Here is a 27,696-nt window from a genome sequence, read left to right on the forward strand (position 1 = left end):
TCTCCGTCAACAAATTCCAGAGTCGAATTATGCGCTGAGTAAATTTTCTCTCGTTTGTTTTAAACTTACTGCACTCCAGCTTCATCGCATGCCCCCTTGTCTTTTTAAATTTCTAATGATGTGGAAAAAGCAGTACAATATAGGCATGTTTTCCACAGGCAAAATGGACAATTTACTTTTTAAATCTGGGTGTAATGGTTTCCCTTCAACCTTCACCTTTGAAGTAATAAGGTAAATACGTTTTTCTTTGGGTAGAATACTTTTGATTAATTAAAAATGGGCAGGTTACATTAGTTCCCATGGCAGTAAGTTCTAAAATGTATTCAGTAATTCAGCATACAATACCAGTCTTTACATTTTGTAATTTATTTAATGCTGTTATTAAGTACTTTTTATAAAGACAAACTCTGATGTTTATACCTTTTAATATCACTAAATTCCAAATGACAGAAGAGAGAAATATTATTTTTGAGGGCAAATCAGGCAGCTGGGAACCGATCTAGCAAATAGAAGGTCTGACACAGAAAACCATGCATTAAAACTCTACGCTAAAGCTCAGCTCAGGTATACCTGATGCATATGTTAAAAAAAAATGTGCTGCCCAACTAAGAAAGCAAATTGTATGGTAATACACTGTTTGCAAAAAGCATGTATTAACATGGAAGAACGTCCCAGACACATGCCCATTTGGACCTTCATTGGTGGTAGCCATATTTAGTGCAGAAGAAAACTGTATCATCAGAAAGTTGCATGTGTGCATTCTTGCCTGTGCTGAAGTGCTCTTTTGTGCATACCGCAATTTCTGCAATACTGTTTATGTTCAGAGTGGCATTCCATTACGTAAACCACACAACTGTGAGTACCGATACAGAATAGTCCAGCATTTCTTTGTTCTAGGACACTTCTCCCCTAAGCTCCGCCTCTTCAAAAATAGCCAGAGGTCCTGTATGCTCGCAATGAAGAGGAGTAACAGGGATAAAATTGTCACAAGCACTGAGATGCAGATGATCAAAGGTAAATGCAGGCGCTAGAGGCTGCTAGGTCCCGCATTTACCTACACTGAATGCTCAGTGGGCTCTTGCACAGCTGACAACGAGCATGCCAACGGATACCTTTCGTAGTCCCCTATCACCAGCTCGGAGCTGGCATTAGGGTTAAGAAAGGAGATGCAGTGCCGAGCCTTCAAGAGATGGTCTCCAGACTAGCCACTTACCGTCTTCTCCAGGACTTAGGCTCCCACTTGGGGGTGGAGGGAGAGGAACAAACACTGTCAGCCACTTGTCGCCCAACTTTTTGTCCACTTTTCATGCACCGTTCGCTGCAGCCTACCCTCGGGGGCAGAGAGACTAGAAAAGAACTGGGAAGCATTGAGCCTTATTGGTCAGCTTCCTCCTCCTCCCCCCCCCCCCCCCCCCCAAATTCTGGATTTCTGGCACATGCACAGGAGAGCTGTGCTTAACAAACAACTGTTCAGCGCACGTGCTGCGCACCATCCACCTGATTTGCCCCCTCATGATCGAAGCTAATGGCGCTCATATCATTTGCATACTATTAGCTTGGATCATGAGAGAGTTATTTTAGGGCGCTGTTGGAGCGGTAAAGTCCAGCGCTGTTTTGTGCTCCTCTGGAGTTTTGATCATCGGGACCTGACTAGGGAAGAATGAGCTAATCCTTTTGCTTCTCCTCAGACTATGCATTAAAAACCCTGTGCTAAACTGTCTGGTCTTCTGCATTCTTCTTTGTATCTGCACTGAATAGCTAATATCTCGTAACAATGGGATTTAAACTGCAGTGCACTACTTAAGGCTTGTGTGCAAAACTCATTTCTTACATAAAGTACACACAAAATTATGCGCAAAAGCCAAGCTACCGTAACTTGCACACAAAGCCTAGCACCCTTTACTGCATCTGTCCCTGAGTCTTTTGTCATGCATGTGGGAAAAGGACACATAAAGCAACTGTTAAAAAAAAAAAAAGCAAGAAACAAAAGATTTGGGGTGCCTTGTCAGCAAGGATTTGTTAGACATGTCTGCAAGCCAGAATAGAGCATAATAATATGGAAATGTGAGAAAAAGGAGAGGTAGCAGACACCTAGTTAATTACATTTGCATGTGCAGCTGTTCAAATAGGCCAAGCTTGACTGATGCTTGTTCACACTTAGCAGGAGATCTGGAGCAGTTGTAGCAGCATAGCAGCATGGGGGAGGAAGTGCCGGGGTAGAGGTGGCCTGCAAGAAGTACAGAGTTACCTGAGTTGTTCATCATTGCAGAAAACAAAGTAATTATATTTTGAATATGAAGAAAAGGCGGGTATGGAGGGTTCAGGAGTTGTGTAAAATACTTAGAGAAAGTGGTTGTACTTTGTTATCAAGACTGGATTAAATCACAAGTTGATGGTTCTGTGTAAACACGGAGCTAATTTGAATATTGTTAGAGAGGTGAAGTAAATAAAAGAAGTCCCCTACATTTTTTTTTTATTGCAGCTGTGGCTTACAACTTTTTTTTATTCAAATGCACTTATAATATTTAAGGTTTGTATGTAATTAGATATAAAGTAATTTTCTAAAGTTGAAACTCCAACGCTGATTATACAGAATTCAATTTTTTTTTAGAAGGAAAGTTTTTTTTTTGTATGTTCTTTGCTGTATGGCCCCCTAATAGTTTTCATTTGGTGTTCTGTCTATTCCAAATTTTCAGGACACAGGAGAAAGGTCCAAGGGGGTCCCAACAGGGGGATTTTTGGGGGGACAAAGAGATAAGGAGGGGGTCCACTTAGATGTATAGATATGTATGAGCATGCATTCTGGAAAGTAGAGTCTGTTTGTTCTGCATGCAATTTCTTGAATTCCCCAAGTTCCAGATGTGCATGTGTTTTCTATATCTTTCTCTGTTATATATATGTGAGTGATATCGCACAAAACTTGTTACACTGAATATTTTCATTGAAACTATTTATAAAATGTATAACCTACACCATCTACTATTCTGGGCAGTTTACAATAATCACATTCATAATAATTTCCACATAAAAAATATTACATTCATAATAAAACCACCACAATAATTACATAGACATACAAATCACTACCAGCGTTATACAGTAATCAAATCACTATCTCTAAACCTTATACAGTAGCAAAAGCTTGCTGGAATGAAAAAGCCTTTAACTGCTTCCTGAAAGGAAGAGTCAATTGAAGTGTTGCACATCTTGCAAATGCTTGAGCAAAACTATTCCATAACTTAGGTGCAGCAGACATTTGACCACTAGATGTCACTATTCAATAATGACTGAGGTTGTCTCCCCTGAGCCTCTAAAGGTTGCCTCTATTGTATCCTCAGCCTTGACTGACCTGGGATTCAAACCCAGATCTTCTGCAGAAGAGTGCACAGCACGTGCCATTGAGTCACCAAGCCAGCCTTGTGGATGCAGAAAGGCATAGGCAATACGGCCTATCCTGTCTGCCTTATCCCTAGAATCTAGTATCCCTTCCTCTCCCTTAGAGATCCTCCATGCTTGTCTCATGCTTTCTGGAATTCAGATTCAATCTTTGTCTCCACCGCCTCCACTGAATGGCCGTTTCATACATCAGTAAAGTATTTCCGTAGAATACTCCTGAGTCACCTTCTTTTCATGCTCCCTCATTTCAAAGCTTCCTTCCAGCTAAAGAGACTCATCTCTTGTGCATTTATTCAAAAGAGGTTTTTTAATGTTTCTATCGTATGTTTTTATTTTATGTATTTAATTTCTTAAGTAGTGCCTGCAAACCAGAAAGCTATTGAAGAAATGTACATTCAGGTACAATAGGTTTTTCTGGTTCTGAAGGGCTCATAATCTTAATTTGTACCTGAGGCAATGGAGGTTTAAGTGATTTACCCAAGATTGCATCCATTCTCCTGCCTTTCTTCCAATGTATACATATTGAGAACTTTAAGCTTGTCCTGTACTCTTTATGATGAAAACCATTGGCAATTTTAGTAGCTGCCCTCTGGACTGATTTCATCCTGTTTATATTTTTTTGAAGGTGTGGTCTCCCAAATTGTTCCACCTTTTACTTGGACTGCAGTTGTTGAAAGAAACATTAATTAAATTCCAAGACTACTGCATAACATAATATCGAGGGAAACAAAACGAAGGTACCTGCTTGTTAGTTTTCATAGGTGAAAGGTGAAAACTAATATAGTCAAGATCTAATGTTTGAAAGTTTTGGTTCTAAATGAGATATAGACTCGGAAAGTATTCAGCAAGGAGCTGTATATCTGTACCTGATGGTTAGCTTAATTATATTAAGGAGTAATTGTATGAAGGTTTTCTGCATATAAGGCCAATTTTACATGCAGGAAAGGCTTTTGTAAAATTGTGATCACACATGTGAATAAAAAATACACACATTGAAGCATGTACCGCCTTTACATGTTCTGCATGTGGATGGAGCAGATCCTGAGATTATATTTAGCAATCCCTGTATAAATAACATTACAGTAGTTGTATCCAGAATGAAGACAGGCATAGAACAGGTAACAAAGGACATCAAAATCCAGCTATTAAAACAAGAACTTCAAAAAATAGAAATGGATCCAAGTGACGGAAATGGAAAAGAGCATAAGAACTGGCAAGTAATGAGTAAGATTAGCCAAAAAAATATTTGAAAAAGAAGCTCACTAGAAGAGTAAAAATTCATAGAGATCAATATTAAAAGACACTTATCCAGATAACAGCACCTGCTGTTCAGATTAAGTGCTGCTGACCAGGATATTTAGAGGCACTATCCAGATAGTGCTTCCATATCCTTACAGACAGACTGCCTTGAGACTATCCGGATAGTGCTGGGGCAGAGCCAGGAAGTTCTAGAACTTTTTCGGTTAATGACAATGTTCAGTCTGTTATCCAGATAGCAGTCTGAATATTGCCACTATTTGGATAAGTTCTGACTCTGACCACCTTATCTGGATAGTGGCATTGAATGGCCAGATATTTTTTGACCGCTACAACTGAGATTTAAGAGAATGCTGACCATGAAGGCTGAATATTGACCCAATAGTAAGTACATTGACGCAGGAAGCCTGTAAGGGGTCATTTGAACCTTTAGGTGACAAAGGGGTAAAGGAGGTAGTCAGGGAGGATAAAGCTGTAGTGACTTTACTGAGGAGGATGTTAGGAAGTTAGCCCCGGAAACAGTCTTTAATGGTGATCTGAAGGAACATAGAAGTCTAGTTAGGTGATTAGCTGATACGCTATAAACTTAACTAGCTCTACAGAAGATATAATAAAGCAAACTGACAAGCTAAAGAGTACTAAATCATCTTGATGTATTAATAGCAATCTGTAACCTATCATTAAATTGGCTACGGTGTAGACCACGTAATGCATTAAGAGAGTGAGACATGTTTTCTTTTTTTTTTTTAAATATTTTATTTATCAATTTTCAAAATATACATTTACATATAATAAATGTGGGAAATACAGGAAATTATATAGGTCAAATCCTTGTCCGTTAAGTAAAAAAAAGAAAAAACAAATATGTAATGATATTGTTACTTAGTCCACATTATATTGATCAAGACACAAGGCAATTATTTTAAGGAGACTCTTTAAACAAACATTTGTGAGGGTAGAGTCCATTCCCTGCCAGCGGTTTCAGCTCCCTACCGGGGCATCCATAACCAATTCACCACCACTTTCTCTGGCAATTATGAATTGTCTCAATTTTTCTGGTTCAAAAAATACATAATATACATTTTTCAAGGAAATAATACATCTACAGGCAAATTTTAACTTGTATGTACCACCCAGAGAGAGAACTCGGGACCGAAGTCCCAGAAATTCTCTTCTCCTTCTTTGAGTAAATTTACTAAGATCTGGAAAGATTTGTATCTTCGAACCCAGAAATTGGGCTGAGATAAATCTGAAGTATAGTCTGAAAACATGATTCCTATCGGATTCAAAAGCAAAGGAAGCAAGAAGAGTCGTGCATTCCCTAATTGTTTCTAAGGAAGATTCCAAAAATTGTGTCAACTTTAAGTCTGGAGCTGCCACTTGAGCAGTGTTAATTCCTGTAATATAGTAAGCCTTTATAATTGCAGGTAAAGCTTCTTTAGGAATTTGAAGTATTTCGAGGAAATATTTTTTCAACATCTCCAAAGGTGATATCAAAGGAGACTTAGGGAAATTTAAAAATCTCAGGTTATTACGCCTGAGTTGATTATCCATAAATTCAAGTTTCCTTTGAGTCAGTTCTTTTTCTGTTACTATATTACTTACAACAGTCTGTAGCTTTTTAGTTTCAAGCAAGTTCAACTCACATTTTTCCTCCTGCTCCTTGACTTTCGCTTCCAGAGTTTGATAAGATGTTTTTAAATCCTTTACTTCAGTTTTAAAGGAATTGGTTATCTGAAGTAGCGACGAATTAAGGGTCTGGATTGCATCCCAGAGGGCTTCAAGAGTAACGACTGCCGGTCTAGGCCTCACGTCGAGTCCGATCTGCGGAGCCTCTTGGATAGGGGAGGGCGAGGGATCAATACGTCCCGCCCTACAACCTGATGTCATTCCTTCCGGGGTTGAGTGCTCGACAGGGCCGCTGCTAACCTCCAAAGCCTCCGCTTGGGGTTCTCCCATCACTCCCGATTCTCCGCTCGGTCTCGGCGGGGCAGTCTGGTATGGCAGACTTAAAGACGCCGCCTCCATGCTAAGATCCCCTAGCTGGTCCGGGGATCCAACCAGGGCAGGGACCTGGGCTCCTGATGCTTGGAGGCCAAAACTTTCCAGGGTCGGCTGCCGGAGCGTTGAAGAACCGCCAGGGCCAGCAGCGGCTTTTGCCCCGACTTTCCCCTTTCTTTTCACCATATTTCAGGTGAAGGAAAGCAAACGCTGCTGGAGCAGAGCCTGATGTTCGGGAGACTGCAAGCAACGCTCCCTCACGCGGACGCCATCTTGATCCGAGAGTGAGACATGTTTTCATTCTCTCTGAGGCTCCCGCACCTAAATAACCTCAAAAATTCAGTTTTACATCGCTTTTAAAAGTCAGTCTTGAGCCTGGTAATGGGCCTTTCCATGGACAAATGTTTGTGTGCTTTGCTGGGAGAAATGTCAGTTAAAGGACCCAGATGGGAGAAAGAAAAGCTGGAGGGGAAGGAGGAGGAAGCCATGCAGCACAGTGGTATGGCCTTCATGGAGGAGCAACTTCTACAACTTACTGTGGCTGTGGGGCACGCATTTGAACCCAGACTGGAACAGCTCTCAGGTCAGATATCAAATTTAGAATCGCTCTTGACCGAAACCAGCCGCCAGACAGGAGAGCTGAAACTGAGGGTGTCTACACTAGATTAAAAGAGTAAAACGTGAAGACTCATCAGGAGAACTCCCTAAGGAGTGGATTTGGTGGAGTAAAAAAAAAACGGGGTTTGACTAAGGAAGAGGTACGTGAAGAGAAATAAAGTTGAGAATCAAAGGTCACACTCAAGTATTTCAGGGTAGTCACTTGTGTCAGAGGGGAATTATGAAACAAGGGGGCTGATCCACAAAGCAACTGACTAGGAATGATTTACTTGATGATTTATGGTGAACCATGAATCGATAGCATCCAGGCAAGACTGGAGCCTAGATAAGTCAGGGTTATAGGGATGTTGAGTAGAGACCAGAAGAATGCCTTCTGCATAATTATCGAATTTGATGAAAGTTGTCTGAGAGACACCAAAGGTCTGAGAAAAATGTTAAGGACAGGGAGAGCAAGGAACCTTGTGAGACACCACAACGGCGATCCTGTGAAGCTGAGCTAGAATGTGGGAGAGAAATGGTGTAGGAGTAGCCTGTCAAAGAAGTGTGAATCATTTAAGAACTAACCCTAAGATACCAAAAGAAGACAGTCTGGCAAGGAGAAGGTCAAAGGCTGCACTGAGGTCAAGGGAGATGAGTATTGTAGCATCACTATGATCAAAAAAAGCAACGTGTTGGAATTCGTAGTTGTTCTGAGATAGTAGGCTATTTTGTAAAAGAGATAATCTTATATTACAAGGGTTATCCTTGATTGTGTGTGTGTGTTTTTTTTTTTTATTATTGGTCCTCCCGTAAAGTGGACTACAGGATTTTATACAACTTAGTATGAAATGCTCATATTGAATAAAAGAAAAAAAATAAAGATTTGCTTTGTTGTATGAACTAGGATTATCTATACTTTATTATATATATATTTAAATTTTTTTTAAAAACCTCTAAGGCCACAGGAAATACAGCTGTATTAAGGGGCATGTACAGTGGAAACAGTCATTATACAAAGGAGCAGCATCATTCGAGGCTTTCATCAAATAAAAGCAATACTTGTATGTGTAAGTGGCTAATTTTTGCAATTCTCATGTATAAATGCTGGATTTTGCAAAACTGGGCTTCCCAAAGGAGTCAATTAAGGAGCCAAGCTACAAAACTCTAATTTTTGGCTTTTTGAGGTAGTTTTAAGCATTAGAAAGGGAAATACGATTGCTTCCTTAGTCACTCCTCCACAGCCAAAGTCCAAATGAGCTGACTACTTACACATGACTCAGACCAGGTATAAATGTCAATTGGCAATTTCTTTTTTGAAGCATGCATGCATTGCCATTGCAACATAGGAAATATGGGTATACTTTTCAGGCATGCTCAGAACATGCCCAGAACTTATATGTGTAAGTAGCAGTTTTTCCTAAAATCGTTGCTTAGATGCATAGGGTCATTTGCACTTGCAAACCTAGTATTGGCACATGCAGATATGGCATAACTCTTCCACAATGGCCTTCATGGTCGTTGAAACTGTTACATGCTATTTGGGTGTGACAAGAATGAGCCACATAACCTAAACCTTTTCATCTTTGGCACAAAACAGAAAATAAAAAAAAAAAACCTTAAGAACATAGATATGTTAAGATGAGTTATATCAAAGGCCCATCGAGATCACATCTTGTCTCTTACATTACCAGGCTGAGTGAACTAGAAAATATGTAGCAGATCCCAAAGAGTAAGTCCATTCCTTGCTTCTTGCTCCTAGGAATAGTCTATGGACTTTTCCTCCAAGAACTGTCCAAACCCTTTTTAAATCCAGCTAAGCTAAATGTTTAGCTTGGCTGGATTTAAAAAGGGTTTGGACAATTCCTAGGTCAAGAAGCAAGGAATGCTTTGACCACGTGCTCTGACAGCAAATTCCACAGCTTAATTGTGAATTATGGAAAAGGTTGCTTTCTCCAATTGTTTTTAAATCTACTACCATTCCTTATTTACTGTCAAAGAACTGTAATATTCTCAACCTTTTCCTTTTCTAAATTCATGCTTTCTGTTCCTCATTAAGGAGGCCTTTTATTAAGGTGTAATAACAATTAGCGTGCGCTAAATGATAAGTCGCCTATAGGAATATAATAGGCATCTTAACATTTAGCACATGCTAATTGTTAGTGCACACTAAATCTGTTAGCGTGCCTTAGTAAAAGGACCCCTAAGCCATAAAGTGCATCATTTCAGTTTTTATTTTATTGATATTTTGACTCGCACCAAACTTAGGGCAAATTGCATTCCGGTACAGTATGTGTTTTCTTGTCCCCAGATGGCATGTAATCTAAGGATTAGATTTAGTAATGTTATTATTATTTATTGCATTTGTACCCCACATTATCCCACCTTTTTGCAGGCTCAATGTGGCTTACAGAGTGTTATAATGATATAGTCATTACATGATCTTAAATATAGTCGATAATAAGCTGAAGGTAGATGAGGATTTAGATGGAAAGGTGTTAGGTAAGGTCGAATGAGAAGTGTTTTTTGAAGCACTTGGGTGGTATAAGGAGTGATTTGTTTCATTAAGGATGTCTTTTGTAGGCCTTGTTGAAGAGATGTGTCTTCAAAGATTTGCGAAAGCTGGTTAAGTTGTCCATGGTTTTTAGGGCCATAGGTAGTGCGTTCCATATCTGTGTGCTCTTGTACGCAAAGATAGTCGCGCATGCCTGTTTGTATTTAATTCCTTTACAGCTGGGGAAGTTCAAATGGAGGAATTTGCGGGCTGATAAGGGGGAAACGGGACTTGATATACCGCCTTTCTGAGGTTTTTGCAACTACATTCAAAGCGGTTTACATAGACATGCTAAAGTGTATTTTTGTGCATTAGCATGTGCTAATATGAGTTATACACGTTATTAATAAATTTGCCCAATTAACTTCCCCCTTAATGTATTATTTATTGCATGACCTATTATTGTTATCAATGTGAGTTACTGTTAAGTTGAGTTATTTTAGCAGAGGATCTCATTGCATAAAATGGGATCCTGGGCTAAAATAATCTTAACTTGGTAAAATAACCCAACTTTACTGTAGCTCATGTTAAGTCCCCTCCCACCTCTAAATTGCATTAATGCACAATAAGTGGTCTAGTGGTTAGGGTGGTGGACTTTGGTCCTGGGGAACTGAGGAAGTGAGTTCGATTCCCGGCACAGGCAGCTCCTTGTGACTCTGGGCAAGTCACTTAACCCTCCATTGCCCGCCGCATTGAGCCTGCCATGAGTGGGAAAGCGCAGGGTACAAATGTAACAAAAAAATATGGAGGAGTAGCCTAATGGTTAGCACAGTGAGCAGAAAACTGGGGTTCACACTTGTAGCTACTTGTGACCCTGGGCAAGCCAATTAACCTTATTTTGTCCCAGTATATACCTTAGAATGTGAGTCCACTAAGGACAGATAAAGTATATAATATATAAACTGCTTTGGGTTTGCCACAGAAAGGCAGTATATCAAGAATCTAATAATAACAATGTGTTAGTAAATCTAATCCTGGGGTTTTACCTGGAGCAGTGGAGAATGAAGTGACTTGCCCAAAGTCATAAGAAGCATCAGTTGGAGAAGCAAGATCTGAACTCAACTTTTCCAGTTCTCAGTCTGCTGCTCTAACTACCACTTTACTCCTCCACCCCTTTCCCAGTAAGCCTGATAGCATTATGCTTCTCTGTAGGGTCCCGGTTGGCCAGTTGCTATTTGTAGATATTTTTGTGCTTTTTAAAAAAAATGTCCTTTTTTTTTTAACTGATTCTATGGACTCAATTGAGTTCATTTCTGGGTTTAATTAGTTTGCATTTTATTGTATGGCCTTCATTATACTGTACTTTCTCCGTTGTTTATTTCTGATAGTGCAGATTGCATAAGTGTTTCAGAGCATGTTCAAATGAGGCCAAGCAGTGACTGAATTGTGGGCAAGCAAGTTTGGCTTCCTGCTCTTAGATCACACTGATGTAATACCAACAGCATGCTCTGTGTTCTACCTCCACTCAGTAGAGCAGCCTGGCATTTGCAAAAAGAGAGAGAAAGATTTTACATGAAGGGGATTGATTCAAGATTGCCATGATATACAGAGTCAGTCAGAAAATAAAATTGAACTAAGGATAGGATTATTTTTAAGGATGTGCATTCCAAAAATTAACATTTTGTTTAGTTTCTTGTGTTTATGAGTTTTTAAAAATATTTTCATCTAGGTTTTCATATTTTTTATGTTATTTATTTATTTGCATTTCTGGGCAATATTGTCAAGTGTGCACTGTTGCACAGTAGTGTGCCTACTGATATAGTGTACAGCATTGAGCAGTAGGACACAATTGTGGGGCTTTTCTTGTCATTTTAAGTTAAAACAGACATGAAACTACATAGGAAATGTCATTGACCTTTCTCTGTCGTTTCAAATGAATGCATATCCCTAATATTTTTATTTGCCTGCAGTGTTAAATACAGTTTTTTCAGCAATGTAAGTCTTGAGCTGAAGTGAATCAGCCCCTTTAGCTTAGAAATCTGTGCATAATTTGAAGGGTCACAAATGCGCTTGCTGTCTAGATACTCGAATGCATGATGGACAAAATGCAGAGCTTTCATGGTTGACTCTATTTATTAACTTTGCACTTTAAAACAAAGTATATTTGCACAAATTTACTTTTGCATCATTTTTATTTATGGGGATAACGGAGGTGGTGGGGGGAAGGGAAGGGGAGAAGGTAAATTCCCTTCCCCTACAGCTCATTATCAAGCAGAAGGAATTGCTTATTGCCTGTTCTATTTGCCTAATAAACCAGCTCTTGTATTACCTAGGAATGCTTACATTTTTTATCCAAGGAATCCTAGTAACAGGCAAACAGAAGTCCAACAGTTGGGTCTAAAGAAACAGCAAAATGAAGGTCAGCTAATATGGCCTGTTGTTCTGTCTCCTGGTGGTCATGACAGCGGGGGGAGGTTTATTTGAAGATCCCAGACTCCCAAGTCACTGCCCGCATTGTTAGCCTCCTTCACTATTTTAGGCTGTGCCAACAGTTTAGGAATATAAATGTATTGTACAGATCAGTGAATGAAGAACTTCTTTGCACTTTAAAAAAATGTTTTTTTCTTTCCTTTACAATTTATTTGCAGGGTTGCCCCCCTCCCCGCCTCTGTCGTCTGATGGATGTTGCTGGGCATTTTTTTTTATGAGAAAGCAAAGACTTGCAGATAGAAAAGGGGAAAAAAGAACAAAAAAAGGGATCGAGGGTGAGAGAGGAAACAGATTTGAATTAGAAATATAGAAAGGAGTGTTTGGTACTTTTAACACATGAGGTGAAGGTTTTACAAGATGGTCAGGTGCACAGGATTCATTGTTCTGGGAACATTTTAGGCAGTGTAAACATGAGTTAATGGGTATTACTTTTTGACAAATGCATACAGTTCAATCTAATTTGCACAGTTTAAAAAAAGTGCCTTGCAATTCTTTTGTGATCCATATAATGTATAATTTTAAGTGATATATAAACTGCATGTGAGTGAGGATCCTCCATTCATATGGACCAAACTGAAGATTTAATGGTCCCACAAGTAGGTGTTTGGACAGAACAGAATGTTAAACATTCTATTACAAATATAGCTTTCAATGCAGATGTTGGTCAAGTGACTTCTCTGAGAATAACTATCAGTCTAACACATAGATATATTAGATTCAGAGCAGTATCTTCAATTAAAAGTATAAGTTGCCAGGCATTTCACAGTATAAGCTCATTATACCTTTGGTCTTTCATTAGCCTCTACTATCCTCCGATTGTTCGACATGTGTTTGTTCTTCTCTTGCCCCTTCCTACCTGTTTCCCCAAGCCAACTTGCTCTTTTTTTCTTTATTAAGTTACAGCCTTCTTTCCATTGTCCCATGTAACCTTGCCTGAAGAAATGTCTATCTTCATGTTTCTAGGTCTCTTCTTTAATAATAAATTTTTTAATGTACTAAGGTAGACACTCAAGACGTGGGTATGATGTCTAAATCAGAGTTTGGATGTTTTGCTGAAAACATCCAAAAATCAAGTAGTGAAAATGACCATTTTCAAACCAGAAAAATGTCATCTTTTTTTTTCTCTGAAAATGGCCATTTCTTAGATGTTGTTGTGCTTAGTACATCTATCTTTTTGGAACATTTTCCAAAAAAAAAAAGTCCAAGTGAAATATGCACAAAATCAATCCATTGGGAAAATGAGAAGAGCCAGCTTTCCTAGTAGACTAGGGTGAAGTGATGGTGAAGGGGGAGGGTTTTAGATTTGTTAGAAACTGGGCAACATTCTGGGGAAGGGGAGAGCCTGTTCTGGAAAGATGGGTGCCACCTTTACCAGGGTGGAATCAGGCTGCTGGCATCAACATTTAAAAAGGAGGTAGAGCAGCTTTTAAACTAGAAATATGGGGAGGGCCGACAGTCACTCAAAAGTGCATGATTCAGAACGAGGAATCTTTAAAAGATACCATCAAAACAGGGAAGAGGAGTGGCCTAGTGCTTAGCGTGGTGGACTTTGGTCCTGGGGAACTGGATTTGATTCCCACTGCAAGCACAGGCAGCTCCTTGTGACTCTGGGCAAGCCACTTAACCTTCCATTGCCCCAGGTACAAATAAGTACCTGTATATAATATGTAAGCCGCATTGAACCTGCTATGAGTGGGAAAGCGCGGGGTACAAATGTAACAAAAAAAAATCCCAGCGAGGTTGCAATGTAGACCAGGTGTCTTTAAATACAGAGCAGACAGATTTTAAAGATTGCAAATTATCACTGTTAACTGCTGAGCAAGTTGTAAATAGGAACAACAAACATGTTTGAAATGTCTGTAGGCAAATGCCAGAAGCCTAAGAAATAAGATGGGATAGAAATAATAGACATCTCTGAGACCTGGTGAAAGGAAGATAACCAATGGGACACTTTCATACCTGGGAACAAATTATATTACAGTAATAGGGTGGATTGAATTTGTGGAGGGGTAGCATTATATGTTAAGGAGAGCCTTGAATCGATTAGACTGAAGATTTTGCAAGACTCAAAACACATCTAGGAATCCCTATGGATAGAAATTCCATGTGTAAAGGGGAAGAGGATAGTGATACGAGTGTACCACCGTCCACCTGGCCAGGATGAACAGACAGATGTAGAAATGTTATCAGAAATTAAGGAGTCTAACAAATGGGGTATCACAATAATAGTGGGTGATTTCAGTTACCCTGATATTGACTGGGTAAAAGTCAAATCTGGGCATGCTAGGGAGGTAAAATTCCTCGATGAAATCAAGAACTGTTTTATGGAGCTGCTGATTCAGAAATCAACAAGAGGGGGAACAGTTCAAGACCTAGTATTTAGTAGAATGCATGATCCAGTGCAAGAGGTAAAAATGCTAGGGCCACTAACATGACATGATCAAATTTGATATAATCTCTGGAATAAGTACACACAAGAAATCCACTACATTAGCATTTAACTTTCAAAAAGTAGACTATGATAAAATGAGGAGAATGGTTTAAAAAAACCCTTAGAGGAGCAGCTGCAAAGGTCAAAAAATTGACAACAGATGTGGATGCTATTCAAAACTACCATCCTGGAAGCCCAGACCAGATATGTTCCATGTATTAAAAAAGGAAGGAAAGCAAATGGCAGCTGGCATGGTTAAAAAGTGAGGTGAAGAAAGCTATTAGAGCTAAAAGAAAATCCTTCAGAAAATGTAAGAAAGATCTGGCTGAAAATAATAGGAAACAGCATAAGGAATGGCAAGTCAAATACAAAGCACTGATAAGGAAGGCAAAGAGAGATTTTGAAAAGAAGATTGCATTGGAGGCAAAAACAAATAGTAAAAACTTTTTGAGGTATATTAGAAGCAAGAAGCTGGTAAAAAGATCAATTGGACCGCTAGATGACCAAGGAGTAACTCGGGGAAGACAAGGCCATAGCGGAGAGATTAAATGAATTCTTTGCATCAGTCTTCACCGAGGAAAATATGGGGCATACACCAGTGCTGGAAATAGTGTTCAATACTGATGACTCAAGAGAAACTGAAACAAATCTCTGTAAACCTGGAAGATGTAATGAGGCAATTTAACAAACTGAAGAATAGCAAATCACTTAGACCGGATGGTATAAATCCTAGAGTACTGATAGAATTTTAAAATGAACTCGTTAGTAATGTGTAATTTATCTTTAAAATTCAGCATGGTACTGGAAGATTGAAGGGTAGCCAATGTAATGCCAATTTTAAAATTAAAGACCGGTGAGCCTGATGTTGGTGCCAGGCAAAATGGTAGAGACTATTATAAAGAACAAAATTACAGAGCTGCTGATGACCCAAAGTTTTTCAAAGTTCTTAAATTGCAAGAGGACCTTACAAGACTGGGCATCCAAATGGCAGATAATATTTAATGTGAGAAAGTGCAAAGTGTGATACATGTGGAAAAGAGGAACCCACATGATGCAAGGTTCCACATTAGGAGTCATTGCCCAGGGAAAGGATCTAGGTGTCATCATTGATGATATGTTGAAACCCTTCTCTCCGTATGCAGTGGTGGCTAAGATAGCAAATAGAATGTTAGGAATTATTAGGAAAGAAATGGAAAACAAAACTGAGAATGTTATAATGCCTTTGTATTGCTCCATGGTGCAACTGCACCTCGAATACTGTGAGCAATTCTGGTCACAGCATCTCAAAAAGATATAGCAGAATTAGAAAAGGTACACAGAAGGCTGACAAAAATGATAAATTGGATGGGATACCAAAACCTAATGGTCATGGAGCAGTTTCTTCAGCGTTGTCGTCAGGAGGTGAGGGAACATGTTCAAGATCACCAGCCCCATACTCCAGACATCTTTGTGGCTGACCATCCCTGGTCGGTGAAGCCATCCATATCCACAGCAGCCGGGATCTAAGGGCAGCCAGGGCCCTATACCAAATATTCCTGCAACCTCAGTTAGCAAACCGTCCAGTGTTCCCCAAAAACCTAAAGACTTTAGACATGAACCTCCTTGTTAGTAGTGTGGGTGAATAGGATATTTCAAAACGGATTGCCCAGATAATCCCAAACCTGCACTAAAGAGCATTTCAGTTCCTGCACCAAACAGCAGCACGGCTTATATATGGAAAAACACATTTTGACAGCGCCAAACCACTCCGAGAAAAACTGCACTGGCTTCCAATTAAGGAACGTATCGCATTCAAAATCTGTACGACAATTCACAAAATCATCTACGGCGATGCACCGGGATACATGACAGACCTCATCGACCTACCACCCAGAAACATCATAAAATCAGCAAGATTATACCTAAACCTCCATTACCCAAGCAGTAAAGGACTCAAATACAAATCCACCTATGCTTCCAGCTTTTCCTACCTGAGCGCACAATTGTGGAACGCACTACCAAAAGTAGTAAAAACCACACTCGACCACATGAATTTCCGGAAAGCACTAAAAACAGAACTGTTTAGAAGGGCAAACCCCACCGGCCCAACATTAAAAAAACCTGGACATCTGCGACACAACTTAAAGATCGTAACGGACATATCCTAACTCTTCCTTTCCCCCTCTAAGTTCTCCCCAATTGTCTTTACCATACATGTATCTCACTCTACCATAATATCACTTTGTATAATATCGTAACTTGTATTTGTTCATACTGAAATCGGTTAACGCCGATTATGGTACCATGTAAGCCATATTGAGCCTGCAAAAAGGTGGGAAAATGTGGGATACAAATGCAATAAATAAACCTGGTGGCTTTTGTGGGTAGCTCCAGTCCCACCCAGTTGCCACAGCACAAAACGTTACAAGCCATTCATCAAGCAAGGAAGCAGATGGGTTTCCACAACACTATAGCACCCCAGTAACTGTGAATCAGACCCATGTGGCTGGGCTTGTGGACACTGGCTGTAGCATGACTTTATTACGACCAGAGCTAGTACCAAAAGATACTATTCTTCTAGGGTGTACTGCTGAGGTAGTGTTAACCAATGGATCCAGAGAGACTATACCCATTGCTCGAATATTCCTAGATTGGGGTACCAAATCTGAATACAGAGAAGTAGGAATAATAATGAAAAACATGCCTGTACCAATGCTGTGTGGGACCAACATGGGTCCAAATGAGCATTACCCTTGACAGTGGAGCCAGCATTTCTGCTATGGTGACCTGTAGTCAGACATGGGTGGCCCAACACATAGAAGCAGCAGAGACCGCCTCTGAGCCCCGTCAAGGTGGAGCCAACTGACCAAGCAACTGGAGGAGGCACTCCAGTGCATCCAGCAGAACCAGTTCCTCAGGTGACCGAGGCTGTGAGTATGGGACAGCCTGACTTATTTGACACACCTATTGATCAGACTGTTGAACCTGATTTGTCAGAGTGACCAGTAGAGACCCTTCCAGATATGGATACTGATATAAGACGGAGACATGCTTTTCAGGAAGCACAATACTCTCATAAGAACCATATCCTATGGAAAGGGGGCTTGCTATACGGAGAGACTGATGCCATTGATCCTAACAGGCCCTGGACAGCAGGCAAGCAGCTTATAGTGCCCACAACATATAGAGAACAACTCCTGTAGATTGCACATGACATTCCACTAGCAGCACATCAGGGAGTGGCACGCACTAGATTGACAGAGAACTTCTATCTCGAGCCGTAGCCGACTATTGTCAAACCTGTGATGCGTGCCAAAGAATGGGGAATCCCCAAATCACCCCTGAGCTCCCCTAAACCATTACCCATTATCAGTGAGCCATTTGAGAGAGTAACTGTCCTTTGCTTACATTCAAGATGGTTTGAATAGATGTGCAGAAAATGTGACGTAAATTTCTCATTCACACATTCACATCATGCTATTGTTTGAATACTGATTCCTGACATGACAGCAGGGTCTCTCTGAAAGTCAGAGCCCAGCTCCAACTCCTCTAAGCCCTATTCTATTACTTCGAGTTGTTTTCTTGTTAGAAATCCCACTAAGAAAAGTTATTCTGCCCTGCTCTCCCCCACCTTTTTTGTTTTTTGACAACCACCATTACGTAGGCAATCCCATGTGCTTAATTATGGTGAACTGCTTGCTGGTGGTAAGTTATTGTCATCATCCCCCCCCCCCCCCCCCAAAAAAAAACACTTTTTCCCCCCAACAATCATTAGCTAGGGAGTCCCATGCATGAGATTACAATGAACTGCAAAATTACTTACCTGTAATGTGTTCTCTAAAGACTGCAGTTCACTAGTTGCATAAACCCTCTCTTCTTTCCTTCTAGAGTTGAACTCATTAGCTTAATTATAGAAGACTGAGACTGGACGTGGGATCCCAGGCATGGAGGACTCTTTATGGCTCCAGGGGAAAGCTCTGGGAAATGCATTTTGAGTTGGTGCCGTTGTATGACATCACCCATGTGTGTAACCAGTGAATTCCTGTCTTTAGAGAACACCTGTTGCAAAGAAGCATCTTCATTTGGCATTGGGTACTCTCCTCAAAACTTGAGAGCTTCAGTTCTATTCTCAGCCTCTTTTTTTTTTTTTTTTTGGCTATGATTCATTTATAGTTGTCTGAGTCTTGAGCTGAGAAGGATCCCTTCTTGGTCTTTTGGATGAAATTGAAAACCTCTACAATATGGGTGGGCTTTAATACTCTGTGACCTGACTCCCACTGGGGGAAGATTGATGTAAGGACTGCTGCCAAACAAGAGGATTCTATCACTTGCTAAAAAGAGTGAAAAATTAAAAAAAAAAAAAAAAGGAATAAAATGCCAAGTGTTGTGTTGGTTCTTGCTATATGGATCTGTAGACTGGCACTCGTAATTCACATGATGCTTACTGGAAAGAACTCTCCTAACATAATGAAATGGGAGTTCACTACAAGATACATCTATTGTAAGGGGGGAGGGGTCTTGTTTTGTTTTTTGTTCATTAGCAGGAGTGGGGATGGTTTTTGTTTTTGCTTAAGAGGCGTAACTTACCTAAAAGTCAGCCGTACTAAGTGTTTTTAGTAGGTGTTCAGCACTTCTAGGATAATTTCAACATTTTTTTTATTTAATAATTTAGAGCCTCTTTTTACCAAACCATGCTGACGTTTTCTGGCACGGCAATGCCAACAAGGCCTATTCATTTTGAATGGCCTTCATCGGTATTGCTGCATGGGAACCGCTGGCATGGTTTAGTAAAAGAGGCCTTTAGTTTCTGATTTAATTTTAGATTATTTTTTTTTAAGCATAGTAAGATAAACTGTGAATTGTAACTGGATGTTCAAATCTCTTTGTCATGGTAGGCTTGTGATGCCACTCTGGTATGCATCAGAATGAGCAGATTTGAAATTCAAGACATTTTACTAATGTACTGCAGTAAATGTGGCATGTCATTACATTTAGCACTTTTCTGTCATGATTGCTTTGGTTTAAAATGGTTGGGAATTGTTGCATATTATCTGAGCATTAAGTTCTAGATAATGTAATTTTACAGTGTGTCACAGTACCATGCAGCCGTGGTACATAGTGTGCTGAATTGTTATTTCATGCAAGGCCCTACAGGACAGTCCCATTAAGTAGTGAAAGGTGAAAAATAAAAATAAAAAAATGCCTTGATAACTGCAGAGATAGAGAAAAAGATACACTTAGGAGTCCTTTTACCAAACTGTAGTTAAAATTAAAAAAAAAAAAAAGTGGCCTTAGTGTTTCCCACACATTAAGGCCACTGCAGCTAAAAATCACCAGTTTTCTATTTTTTTTTTGCATTAATTTGCCATTCATTAATGTTGCCATTAGCACATTGCCATTGTTAAAAATAAATTACCGCGAGACATCGCCACCTAGGCAGTAAGGGCTCCTTGGTTATCTGTGTGCTAACATAGATGTGCTAACTGATTAACCCAGGAATGCCCATTCTCTGCCCCTGACATGCTCCCTCAAATAAAAATGGGCTTTTTATTGTGTGGTTAGCGTGCAGATTTCAAAGTTACCATAGAACGCCTGAGCATCCCAAAGTATTCCATTTTTTTTTTTTTTTTTTTTTTTGCTGCTGTGTTAGATGTATATTGGCACCTAACACAGCTTAGGAAAAGGACCCCTTAATTACTTGAATTCTATTTAACTCCTAATGTTTTCATTTAAAAATAAGTCCAAAATGTCAATAAATATATGTTTTTTTTTTTTTTTAAATCCCTTGCTTTTACTAAATTACATTGTGAAGGCTTTATAGTTGGAGGTTCCAGATTTCTGGCAGGTCTGAAAACCTGTTCTCAAAGCATATGTTCTTAATGAGATTTCACATGTTCTCGGCACTTATATTTCAAAAGAAAAATAACGGGGGGGGGGAGGGTAATTTTATAAATTTTTTTAGGCTTAAAACCTTTTTTAAATAAAATTAACCCACTGGTTTATATGCAATAAAGAGAAGGAATTTACTTTTACGTTCCCTATCTGTTGGTATATTCTGGGATGGAGCTTCGGCGATACATAGGCAGACTCATGCACATAGTTTATGCGTTAACATTTATACCCACTTGTCCATGGCTTCGAGCTAACTGCATTTCTGCAAGTTTACCTCTATTATTTAAAAAAAAAAAAAAAAAGGGCAGATAGGTCACTATCAGGGTTATTTTCGAAAGAGAAGTGCGCCCATCTTTCGACACAAATCGGGAGATGGGTGTCCTTCTCCCAGGGTCGCCCAAATCGGCATAATCGAAAGCCGATTTTGGGCATCCTCAACTGCTTTCCATCGTGGAGACAACCAAAGTTCACGGGGGCGTGTCGGAAGCATAGCGAAGACGGGACTGGGGCGTGCTTAACACATGGGCGTCCTCGGCCGATAATGGAAAAAAGAAGGGCGTCCCTGACGAACACTTGGCCGACTTTACCTGGTCCTTTTTTTTTTTTTTTTACGACCAAGCCACAAAAATGTGCCCTAAATGACCAGATGACCTTCCCCTACTCCCCCAGTGGTCACTAACCCCCTCCCACCCTAAAAAAAAAAAAATTAAATATATTTTCCAGCCTCAAATATCATACCCAGCTCCATGACAGCAGTATGCAGGTCCCTGGAGCAGTTTTAGTGGGTGCAGTGCACTTCAGACAGGCGGACCCAGGCCACCCCTCCACCTGTTAATCTTGTGTTGGTAAATGTGAGCCCTCCAAAACCACCACAAACCCATTGTACCCACATCTAGGTGCCCCCTTCATCCCTAAGGGCTATGGTAGTGGTGTACAGTTGTGGGGAGTAGGTTATTTTTTTGGGGGGGGTTGGGGAGCTCAGCACACAAGGTAAGGGAGCTATGCACCTGGGAGCTTTTTCTGAAGTCCATTGCAGTGCCCCCTAGGGTGCCCGGTTGGTGTCCTGGCATGTCAGGGGGACCAGTGCACTATGAATGCTGGCTCCTCCCATGACCAAATGGCTTGGATTTGGTCATTTCTGAGATGGGCGTCCTCGGTTTCCATTATTGCCGAAAATCGGGGACGACCATCTCTAAATGTTGAGATTTGTGCGTCCCCGAGCGTATTATCGAAACAAAAGATGGCCACCCATCTTGTTTCGATAATACGGGTTTCCCCACCCCTTCGCGGGGATGTCCTGCGAGGACACCTCAGGAAAACTTGGGCGCCCCATTTGATTATGCCCCTCTATATATCATATCTTTATAAAACAGGCTAAAAATGGATGCCTTCTTTACCTCTTAACCTAGATGAGCTGTTAAAAAATGACCCTCTAGGTCAGGGGTGGACAGCTTCAGTCCCGGAGGGCCACCACCCAGTCGGGTTTTGAAGATTTCCACATGAATATGCATGAGATTGATTTGCAAATATTGCTTTTATTGTATGCAAAATGATCTCTTGCATATTCATTGTGTTAATCTTGAAAACCCTACTGGATTGTGGCCCTCAAGGACCCTGGTTGCCCACCCCTGCTGTAGGTGTTTAGTACTATATGCTAGTGCTGTGTATCCACCCTATAAATGATAGAATTTATGAAAGACTGGAATGTGTTCTGAGGAAGTTATATACTCCATTCCCCTATCACCAGACAAGATCTACGGTACATAAGTGTACAAGAGTTATCGCATATAATCATACATAGAGATTATGGATGTGGCTAACAGGATGAACACAGATGTCATGGAGAGCACCTTCACTTCTTCAATTTATGCCTGCACAACTGTACATGACTGGGCCCGATGCACAAAAGTTACTGGGCTAGCACCGTACGTTTTTGACTGGCTCCAGCCAGTTTAGCAAGCACAGTATTTAGTGGGTGATGCACAAAGGAAACATATGCAAATGAGCTGATTAGTATTTAAATGTGCATTCTGTGGGATGCACAGCCGTTTAGGAACGATGCACAGCAAGGACTGCCTACCTTTAATGAGCAACATTTACTGGGAGGTCTGAAGCAGCATTAAGCAGTGGAATCTTGTCACTTTTTTGCAGCTGGGCTCTCTCTTACAGCTCCACACAGCACAGCCAACTTGAGAGCAGCTCTGACAGTCAATGGGGGAGGAAAGCAGCTTCCTGCAGCGAACTTCCCAGCTCTGGACTGCCACGATGGTCTCAGCATTTTAAAATTATTCACAGCAGCTCGAGGTGGAAATAGCAAGCTGTTTTTTCTGGGGACTTTTGTGCATTGGCCCCTCAGTGAGAAACGCACTTGATGGGTAATGCTGAATATAAATGTTAATAATAATAATAATACCTAGACTTTCCCCATTTTGTGTCTACGGGAAAAGAACTTGATGAATAAGACACTTATACCTGGAAGCTGGATTACTTTGGGGACAATTATATAACAGTAATCAGATCGGGGAAAAGGAAGTTAGCAGATATTTTTTGAAACATTTTAAGTGATTATTCTGCTTCTATAGCTGGAATTGTAAATTAGATATTTTTAATGTATTCTTTGATCCCTAATGGAAATGTTAATGAGATGAAACCAGCTAAAAAGCTCTCCAGGCACTGTTACTTTTTGGAGGAGAGTGGCATGAAATGCAGACCTTCTAGAGAGCCTTCAGTGACACACAGGTCCCTTTGTTTCCTATTTGATAGACCAGAGACATATCTAAAATTGCAAGAGGAGTGTGAGAGTGCTTGAAGAGTCTTCAGTAAAGACAAAGCTCCATGTTAGGGATAAAACCCCTGCAAACCAGCTATTAATTCCTCCAGTTTGATGAGAAGCACTGATTTTTTTGTCAAGCTTAGAATGAAGGTACTCAGAAGATTTACAGGATGCTTTTTTTCATCTGTCTTTCACTCAGATTTAATTGAGAAACTTGAGGGTTTTGTTTCTCAGAGGCCCCTTATGTGTGAAGCTCTCGGGCCCTGTGAAAAGAGATTCTGCTTGCCTACGTACTGTCTTTGTATGATGTTGTCAAACTGGAGACGGGTACACATACAAGCTGGGCTTTTGTAAAAGGTTATCTTTTTATATTAATAATTTTTTAGAAGAATAGTGAATTCATGTGAAATAGGAAGCTGAGGCATTTTGCGGACTAAGATCTAATGAATCTTCACTGTGTATGTACTTGTGTGCTGAACTAAACACTACAAAGGCAGTAGAACATGCATGGACATTACGTACAAGTTGCAAGTCCTGAATCATTTTGGTGGGGAGATCTATGAGCTTTAGCACTACATAATGTGAATGAATTTTCAATGGTGAAATTTTGTGTGTGTATGAAGTATAATCAAGGCTGGAAACAGTGTTTTGTCAGGTATTGCTGATACATCTGTGACAGGGGGCGCTAGTGGCTGTCCTAGGCATATACTTTGCAACGACCATGTTGGCATTCTCATTGGAAAGCCTTGGTGCCATGGGACTTTGGGGTAGAACAATGAGGCAGGCTAGAAGAGAGGTGGCCACTTGTGCAATTGAAAAGCCATCGGGCCATGGACAGAAGAAGGCAAAGAGAAGATAGCGGCTGCCTGGCTATGGAGGAATTTTGAGGCTGCAGATGAGGGAAATGGAGAGATTTTGAATCAGTGCTCAGGTTGAGAGGAGGAGGGGACAGGGAAGGAGAGATGAGAATGTTGGGTTTTTGGACTGGACGGGCAGATAAAGTAAAAGCATCAGTCTGGAGCAGGGGTGGGCAACCTCAGTCCATGAGGGCCACAACCTGGTCGGGTTTTCAGGATTTCCCCGATGAATATACATGAGATCTAGTTGCATATAATGGAGACAGTGCATGCAAATAGATCTCTTGCATATTCATTAGTGAAATCTTGACAACCCAACTCAGTTGTGGCTCTCGAGGACCAAGATTTTCCGCCCCTGGGCTAAAGAAGTCTAGCAGAAACATCTGATAAATTTAACTGTACTTTGTAGGGACCACAGCGGTGAACATGGGACATGCATTTCTTCTCCCTCCCTGTCTCTTCTCCTTTCCCAGTCCAGCCTTTCTCTCTCTCTCTCTTCCTCCATCTGTCCATCCATTCATCCATCCCTTCCCCATTCCCAGCACCTGCTCACCTCTCTCTTTCCATTGAGCAGGTCCAGCATCTCTCCCCTCCCCTTACCCCACAGGGTCCAGTGTCTCTCTCCCATACCATCCAGCATATTTCCCTGTCACTTCTCCTTTCCCAGCCCAGCCCCTCTCTCTTTCTTCCTCCAGCTGGTCTGCATGATAACTTCCTTCCCCCTCCAGGGTCCTGCATATTTTCCTGTCTGTCTATCCACCCCTTCCCTATCCCTTCTTCACTCCACCCAGGTCCTCCATCCAGCAGACCCAGCATTCCCCTCTCCCCTATAGGGTTTTCCATCTGTTTCTCTTGTGACTATCTGTTGGTCCTTCCCCTACCCCACCCCTATCCATCAGATCAGCCCCTGCACCTCTCTCTTCCTCCATCCAGTTTACCCTACCCCCCCCAGTTCCAGTGTTTCTCTCTTAGTCCCTCTCCTTCCCTCCCCAAAGTCGGACAACGATCCCTCTACTTGCCTTAATCACAGTCTTTCAGTAGCAGTCTGTAGCGATTACAGCAGTGGTCAAGGTAGAGATCAGAGATGCCAGCAGCCTGCCTGCCTGCCCGGAAGTGTGTGTGCGGGGGAGGGGGGAGGAAACACTGAGGTTCTTTCATGTGTTCATGTTATGTAGTCCCTTAAGTTTCGGTGGGGTCTTTCTTTGCTGTGTGTTATGCTGGGCTGCTTCTGTTGCTGGTTTTTGAGTTGGAGAGGCTGGTTGGGTCTGGCTTGTGGCCTCTGATACTGGGCATATATGTCTCCCTCCCCTCCTGGACCTGCTCATGGCTCTCTTTTCTCCCGCGCGGTGTAGTTTTTTTAAAAGCAGCATGTCTGTGGGTGCTAGCTATACTCAAAGGCTGCATCAGGCCTTTCCCTATGGCCCGTGCCACCCCTTCTGAAAACATGAAGTTGCATCAGAAGGAGTGGCCAGAGAGGAAGGCCCTGTGCAGTCTTTGAGTACAAATGTGCTGCTTTTATTAAGGTACACCAGGTGGGGAGGCAGAGAGCCGCGGCTATCGGTGCCTTATCATTTGTGCACACTAATCGTTAGCATGTGCTAAATCTGTTAGTGCGCCTTAGTAAAAGTACCCCATAATAAGCTAATTAGTGCCAGCAATTTAACTTTTAACAAGCAATTATTGACACTGATTAGGTTCATAAATATAGGTGCAGTCTAGAAGTGGGAGGGTCATAGGCGTTTCAGGGCAGATTGGGGTGTAGTTTTGAGTTATACACATAATTATAGAATATGGGGCTCTGCATGTAAATTTAAGTGTTGGCATTTGCACCACATTGCAATAAACAAAGGCTTTGGTATCAGTAGGCTATTCTCTTCTCTGGGGTCTTTATTTCATGTCTCTGATTAACTTAAGGAGGATACTAGATTGAAGTCCAATCCACCAGGCTTGACATAAACACAAAAATATTCAGAGCTACCTGTTCACTACTTCTCTCATTTAAGGTTTTTTTGATTTCTTCTTCCACATTTTAAAACAAAGAAAGAGAGTCCAATAAAGTATATTGGATATTCTATGCAAATGAGCCTCAAGCCAGAGGAGCTCATCTGGTGACTTCCAAACCAGACTCTTCAAGAGCATTGTTTTCCATCTTCAGTCTCTAAGAAGTTCACCTTCAGGCAATCAAAGGTCATTCTCCTTTTCCTAGGAACAATTTTTTTGAAGATTTTGTTCAGGTTACATATTATAGCAGTCTCTCAGTGTATAAGAAAAGACTGGCTTCTGATAGTTTGCAGCTCAGCTTTTAACATCCCCTCCCATAGAATTGTAAAAAGTAGCAAACAAATATTACTATCCTTCACTCCCTATGTCTGTTTTACACTGAGTAAAAAAAAAATCCAGCCCCCCCCCCCAAAAAAAAAAAAACAAAAACAAAACAGATTCAACTGGTTTAATTTCTTTGGGAAGAGTCCAATGACTTTATTGCCTCTTAAGCTTTACACACCAATTCGCCAATTGGTGTGTAAAGCTTAAGCAAAAAAGAAGTCATGAGCCACTGGACTGACACTGCTGAGGTCATTTAATTTTGCTTTAATTTGTATAGTAGAAATTTTGATCTGATATTGTTTTCTGATTAATATGAGTTTCTATAAATAGTACTCTACTGAAGCTTGTTGCAAGATTTGGTGAGTTTTATTAACAAACTTTCTTTGGAGACACTTCAAACATTTACGGGCAGGACTTAAGGCATATTTGTTTTCCCAAGCCTTTAGGTCTTGAGTGGGTTGTTTTGGTGGTGCAGGATTGGTGTCTTATAGGGGACTGTACCTTCCTCTCTACTCCCTTTTCTTTATTCTTATTTTATATCCTTGGATTGTTGTTGTTCATTTGAATTTTGCTCACATCTTTTTTTTTTTCGGTAATAGTTATGTTGTGGTACAGTAGATATTTCCTTGTCCCTGGAGGACACACAATCTAATTTTGTACTTGAGGCAACAGAGGGTTAAGTGATGTGCCCATAGATCACAAGGAGCAGCAGTGAGATTTGAACTGGGCACCCCTGGCTGTCAAGCCCAATATTTTAACCACTGGGCTATTCCTCCACTCCAGCTAGTGTGCTTTGAAGGCCACGAATACATACTTTCTGTGTACCTGCCTCCAGCTTTGATTTAAAAACAGCCAATATGCACCTGCATAGCGGGTTGAGGATTGGCAATACCCCCTTAAAATGAGGATCAGGATGTTTAGTACCATGAAGAGAATGCTGTGAAGTATACTCCTGTACTGCCCCCCCCCCCCCCCCCCCCCCCCACACACACACAAAGCCTGTCATGAATGTGTGCTATGAAGTCCAGGATTTGGAATATGAATTTCCCATGGTCTAATCATCTCATCAGGCCTCTGGTATGACTGCCCCCCCCCCCCTTCAGTAATCTACTTATCCCAGTAATGTATCACTCTTCTGCATTACAAGTAGAAAGTATCTCCCAGGTTGTTAGCATACTAAGTAGGATTTTCTGAGCCTTTGAAGGGA

General features: G+C 40.9%; 1 protein-coding gene across 2 annotated transcripts in view; it reads left to right on the plus strand.

Annotated features, from left to right (window-relative positions):
- Window positions 1–27,696, plus strand: part of STX8 (syntaxin 8) — a 287,100-nt gene that overhangs the window by 223,878 nt on the left and 35,526 nt on the right. The window contains exon 8 of one of the 2 annotated variants that reach the window (XM_030208103.1): window positions 4,022–4,133. The exons of the other annotated variant lie outside the window; for it this stretch is intronic. Within the exon in view, the coding sequence (XP_030063963.1) occupies window positions 4,022–4,086 (65 nt within the window). The 3' untranslated portion in view covers window positions 4,087–4,133. The remainder of the gene's footprint in view (window positions 1–4,021; window positions 4,134–27,696) is intronic. 2 annotated transcript variants of the gene reach the window in all.

The sequence above is a fragment of the Microcaecilia unicolor genome, chromosome 6 (genome assembly GCF_901765095.1).
Source record: "Microcaecilia unicolor chromosome 6, aMicUni1.1, whole genome shotgun sequence".
Lineage (NCBI taxonomy): Eukaryota > Metazoa > Chordata > Amphibia > Gymnophiona > Siphonopidae > Microcaecilia > Microcaecilia unicolor.